This window comes from Chlamydotis macqueenii, chromosome 4, assembly GCF_036417535.1.
Source record: "Chlamydotis macqueenii isolate bChlMac1 chromosome 4, bChlMac1.mat, whole genome shotgun sequence".
NCBI lineage: Eukaryota > Metazoa > Chordata > Aves > Otidiformes > Otididae > Chlamydotis > Chlamydotis macqueenii.
In genome coordinates this window covers 6,128,922-6,134,660 of record NC_141559.1, presented here as the reverse complement: position 1 = coordinate 6,134,660, position 5,739 = coordinate 6,128,922, and the positions used below count along the sequence as shown (strand labels likewise).

Below are 5,739 nucleotides of genomic sequence, written 5' to 3'. Positions count from 1 at the left end.
AGTGTGGCAGCCAGGCACCTTCTGCTGGCCTGTCAGGTTGCTGACAGATGTGAGCTTAGAAGTACCTATCCCAGCCACGAGTCAAGGGCTGACCTATCAGCTCCTTCAGAAAGAAGTGACCTCACAGCCCCTTTCCCAGCCATGTTCCTGCTGCTGGCTTCTCAACTCCAAAGAGAGAAGTGACCTCACAGCCTCCCTCACAGCCATGTGCCTCCTGCTGGTCCATGAGATCCTGAGGCACAGCTGACCACACCACAGCACGCTCACCCATCTCCCCCTTGCGGCCTATGAGCTGATCAGATACAGGTCACCTCACATTCCTCTTCCAACACCATGACATTGCTCTTGGTCCTCACGATCCCTGCCCTGCCCCAAGGGACCACACAGCTGAAGGCAGGGTGAGGAGAGAGGATGATTATGAGCGCGTTAGAGCGTGGGAAAGAGGGTTTCAGCAGTTAGGGTAGGGCTGTGGGATTAGAGCTCACCTTTGAGAGTTAGGGATTAGGCAAAGGCTTAGGGGCAAGGTCTGGTGTTCTGCTGAGGGTGCCTGGTTAGTGTTTAAGGCGTGGGCTAGCTTTGTGGGCTAGGGTTTTGATTAGGGCTGGAGCCAGGGCTAAGATTAAGGCTAGAATTTAAATACCAGAGATAAAGGCTAGGGGCTAGGGTGAGCAGTAGGGTAAGAGTGCGGGTAAGGGATTGTGGGTTTGAGATTTGGCTTAGGTGTAAGGTTTGAGGTTAGGGACAGCTTAACCTCAGTTAGGTCAGTACTGGTGGATTGCTGTCAGGGTGAGCAGTGGCCTTTAGGAACAGGTTAGGGCTTAAGGTTCCTGGTTAGAGATAGTGTCAGGGATTCACATGAATGTTTCACAGTCGGTCTTTTCACAGCAACATCACTATAACCCATTTGTCCTCCTCAAAATATTTTTTAATCTTTTGGCCAAGTCTCTCTTCCCTCCCCCAGAGCTCTCATCTCTCTTGCCTAGCCTTCTCCTAACCTCCCCCAGTGTGCCATCTTATTGGGGGCAGCTTGCTGACGACCTTCATGACCGCACAGTATCTCTCTCCCTGCTGCTGACCAGTCAGAAGTGACCTCACAGCCAGCGGCTGAGGGGAAACGTTGTGCTGCTGTGCTTGAAATTCCTCTTTACAGTCTCTTCATGGCCCACCCAGCAGCGCTGGAGGAAGGCGATGCTCTGCACCATCACAGAGGTACCCTGCCTGCAACCCAGCTCATGCACCAGAAGGGTTCCTGGGCTCCCTTTCCCACACGGGTGCTCCAGTCAGCACAGGGTATCTTGGACGCAGTGGCCACCTCTGTGTAACCAACTGAATCTAGTCCAGAATGGGAGTTTTTGAAAAACATTGAAAGCTATGCAGAGAAAGCACTCTGAAACAGCTTCTTTTCTGGCAGTATTAGGCTTTTAATGATTTTTTAAATGAAATTTTGCTGATCACGGAGGGATTCTGCTACTATCTGGCTCCTTGGAGGACTGTCTGCTACTGACAGCATTTACTCCTGATCATCCAACCAGCTTCCTACCAGCCACATCATCCACCTCTTCAGGCCACATGTTAACAATCTGCTCTAAGGAGACTACGGGAGATCACTTTCAAGGACTTGGAAAAGTTCAGGTACACAACACGCCCTTCTCCCCCTACCACATGGATACAGCAATCTCTTTCTTGTCCTTTAGATGCCACCAGCACCCTTCTGCCCCTTCCCACACCACAAGCCTTCTCCATATCACACATTTCCAGAGGAGAGCACACGAGGCAGTGCACATCAGTCCAGGTCCACGGGGCCTGTTCAGAACCAGAAGTGATTTCTCCCAGCAGGCCCATGAATCCAATGGGTTCTCGGTGTGGCGCAGAGCTTTCCTGAGCATTTTCCTCAGGGTTCCCCTTCCCCCCAGACTTTCTAGTCTAAAGGCTGTAGATGAAGGGGTTGACAAGGGGTGTGAGGAACGTGTAGAGAAAGGACTTTGTCAAATGATCACAGGAAGACTGTTCTGGGCATCACACACCCAAGGTACGGGTGTCATGGAAAACAGTGGCACAAGTGAGGTGAGAGGAGCATGTGGAAAAGGTCTCTACCTGCCTGCACACGCTAGATGGGAGATCTGCTCCAGGGTGGCAGCTCTGATGCACACAGGATGGCCACGTGAACAGAAAGGGGGGGATGGGATCTAAAAAGCAGGTTATGAACGTGAAGAGCATGGGTGTCACGGTGTCACCGTGTGAGAGCTCCAGCAATGGGGTGAATTCACAGAAGAAGTGGTCAGCTCTGCCTGGGCCACAGAAATATATCTGGGACATGACTGCAATGATTAATGCTGATGGCAGAAATCCTCCTAGGGAAGGTGCAGTTGTCCTCTGGAGACAGATGTTGCAGTTCATGAGACTTGTAAACAGCAGAGGGTGGCACACAGCCCAGTACTGATCATAGGGTGTGGTCCCACTCAGCAAGAATGACAACTACAAAACCTATAAAGGCTGGGGCAGTAAGGAGTTCCACTATGAGTCATACATTGAAGAAGATGGACACAGGATCGCTTCTGGAAAACATTCAGTCATCATTTTCCATGCTGCTTCCTTGAGCTCCTGGTTCCTCATGCTGTAGATGAGGGGGTTCAGTGCTGGAGGTACCAATGAGTACAGAGCAGCAACCAGTAAATTCAAAGATGAGGAGGAGATGGAGGGGGGCTTCAGGCAGGCAAACATACCAGTGCTGAGAAAAAGGGAAACCACGGCCAGGTGAGGGAGGCACGTGGAAAAGGCTTTGTGCCGTCCCTGCTCAGAGGGGATCCTCAGCACAGCCCTGAAGATCTGCACATAGGACACAACAATGAACACAAAACAGCCAACAAAGACAAAAGCACTAAATGCAAGAAGTTGAAATTCCCTGAGGTAGGTTTCTGAGCAGGAGAGCTTGAGGATCTGGGGGATTTCACAGAAGAACTGGTCCACAGCATTGCCCTGGCAGAGTGGCAGTGAAAATGTATTGGCAGTGTGCAGCAGAGCATTGAGAAACCCACTGCCCCAGGCAGCTGCTGCCATGTGGACACAAGCTCTGCTGCCCAGGAGGATCCCATAGTGGAGGGGTTTGCAGATGGCAATGTAGCGGTCATAGGCCATGACAGTGAGAAGCCAGTACTCTGCTGAAAGTAAAAAGACGAATAAAAACGCCTGTGTAGCACATCCTGAGTAGGAGATTGCCCTGGTGTCCCAGAGGGAATTGGCCATGGCTTTGGGAACAGTGGTGGAGATGCAGCCCAGGTCAAGGACAGAGAGGTTGAGGAGGAAGAAGTACATGGGAGTGTGGAGGCGGTGGTCACAGGCTATGGCAGTGATGATGAGGCCGTTGGCCAGGAGGGCAGCCAGGTAGATGCCCAGGAAGAGCCAGAAGTGCAAGAGCTGCAGCTCCCGTGTGTCTGCGAATGCCAGGAGGAGGAACTCAGTGATGGAGCTGCTGTTGGACATTTTCTGTTTCTGGGCATGGGGACCTGTCCAAGGAGAAAAGGCAATGAGATAAGGCAGCGTCGTCTAAGCAAAACCTACTCCAGTTCCCATGGAACCACCCCAGACTTCCTTGCCTCTTTCAGGGAGACGTTTCTCATGTTCCTTGTATGAGCTCCACATGGTGCTGGCGGAGGTGCCACTGGGAGCAGGGAGCACTGCTGTGACGTCTTGAAGGGCAAGTCCTGCCCTACAGAAATAGGTAAATAGGAACACAGAATCATCTCAGATTAAAGTCTCAGGAATTTCGCCGATGACACCAAGTTGTGTGGTGCCGTTGACACGCTGGAAGGGAGGGATGCCATCCAGAGGAACCTGGACAGGCTGGAGAGCTGGGCCCCTGCCAACCTCATGAAGTTCAACTAGGCCAAGTGCAAGGTCCTGCACCTGGGTCATGGCAATCCCAGGCACAAATACAGGCTGTGCAGGGAATGGATTGAGAGCAGCCCTGAGGAGAAGGACTTGGGAGTGCTGGTGGACAAGAAGCTCAACATGAGCCGGCAATGCGCCCTTGCAGCCCAGAAGGCCAACCGCATCCTGGGCTGCATCAAGAGAAGCATGGCCAGCAGGTCGAGGGAGGTGATTCTCCCCCTCTACTCTGCCCTGGTGAGACCCCACCTGGAGTACTGTGTCCAGTTCTGGAGCCCCCAACACAAGAAGGACATGGACCAGTTGGAGAAGGTCCAGAGGAGGGCCACGGAGATGATAAAAGGGCTGGAGCACCTCTGTTATGAGGCCAGGCTGAGAGAGTTGGGGCTGTTCAGCCTGCAGAAGAGGAGGCTCCGGGGAGCCCCGATAGCGGTCTTCCAGTTCCTCAAGGGGGCCTACAAGAAAGATGGGGAAAGGCTGTTTAGTAGGGCCTGTTGTGATAGGACGAGGGGTAATGGTTTTAAAATAGAGGGGGATAGATTTAGATTAGAAATTAGGAAAAAATTTTTTATGATGCGCATTATAGAACACTGGAACAGGTTGCCCAGAAATGTGGTGGAAGCCTCATCCCTGGAAACGTTCAAGGCCAGGCTGGATGAGACTCTGAGCAACCTGATCTAGTCAGGGATGTCCCTGCTCCTTGCAGGGGGGTTGGACTAGATGACCTTTGAAGGTCCCTTCCAACCCTAACCATTCTATGATTCTATGATTCTATGAAATCTACTTTTGATACCAATGAGCTTTGCAACCTTGCTGCTCCCAAATCGCTTCACAGCAAAGTGACTCTGCAGGGCAAGAGAATTCCCTGCGGCTTAGCACAGAGTGAGCGGAGCTGGTCTGTCTCTCCGTCCCAGATGCCCTGGACTTGCAGCTTTCTGAGACTGAAGGTGATCACATTGCTGTGTTTCTGTGAAAAGCCAGCAGACACTGCTGAGAGCACAGGGATCCACTGCAGACCACAGAATGTCTCACCCTTACTCAAGGTCTCAGCACCTCGCTTCTAGCCCACAGCACTCACGGCTCATTTCACCAACACAAAAGCAGGGTTTTGGCCTTAGCATCTCTCTGCTGAACCATGGGGTGTGCAGGTAACACAAAGATGTTATGGGAGATGTTTTCATCCTGAAAGGAAACTCACAGCCTGGAAGGATACTGGAAGAAGTTACAGTAAGAGTTTTAAAAATGGTATCTAACTGAGGGAAAACCAGCTCCTGCCTCAGCCCCACAGCCTGCATTGCCCACAGCCCCACAGGTGAAAGCTGGGACACTTGTTCCCACGGACACAGCTGCAGGAAAGGACCCACAAGATCAGGGGGTGACTCTGCAGCTGGAACTCCCCTCCCCAGACAGCCTGACAGCAAGAACAAGATCCCAGCAGCAACACCACAGAGAGGTGGAGGCACAAGGGCAAATACAGCCAGGGCGCGGCTGAGAGAGGACAGGGCAGAGGCAGGCGGGCACTGGGGACAGCGTCCCCCTCCCCCAGCTGTGCGTGCCACCTCCCCGACACCACCATTGCCGGGCAGCTGCTCTCAGCCCCTGTGCTCTGCAGAGGGCAGTGGGCACGTGGCTGGAGAGCTGCAGCACGGCTCTGCTGGAGCTCTGGCTGCAGAGGAGGGGGTTCATGGCTGGGACCCCGCAGCCCTGAGGGCAGAGGCTTGGGTGGGTGGGAGAGGAGGCCGGGGGCTTGCTCAGAGCAAGGGGTCTGCACTGGAGGGGATGCTACAGAGATTTCTGAATTCTCCCTCCCACAACATTTCTGGGTTTAGTTTCCTCTCATTCCTTGATCGTAAC

General features: G+C 52.9%; 1 protein-coding gene across 1 annotated transcript; it reads right to left on the bottom strand.

The window, feature by feature from the left end:
• Nucleotides 1-2,514: 2,514 nt before the first annotated feature.
• On the bottom strand, nt 2,515-3,480 carry LOC147600817 (olfactory receptor 14C36-like). Its single transcript, XM_086746558.1, has one exon. The coding sequence runs from the start codon at nt 3,478-3,480 to the stop codon at nt 2,515-2,517; it is 966 nt and encodes a 321-aa protein (XP_086602684.1).
• Nucleotides 3,481-5,739: the final 2,259 nt, after the last annotated feature.

Bases quoted from the DNA above. Each gene is read 5' to 3' on its own strand.
- LOC147600817 (XM_086746558.1), bottom strand. From the start codon at position 3,480: ATGTCCAACAGCAGCTCCATCACTGAGTTCCTCCTCCTGGCATTCGCA.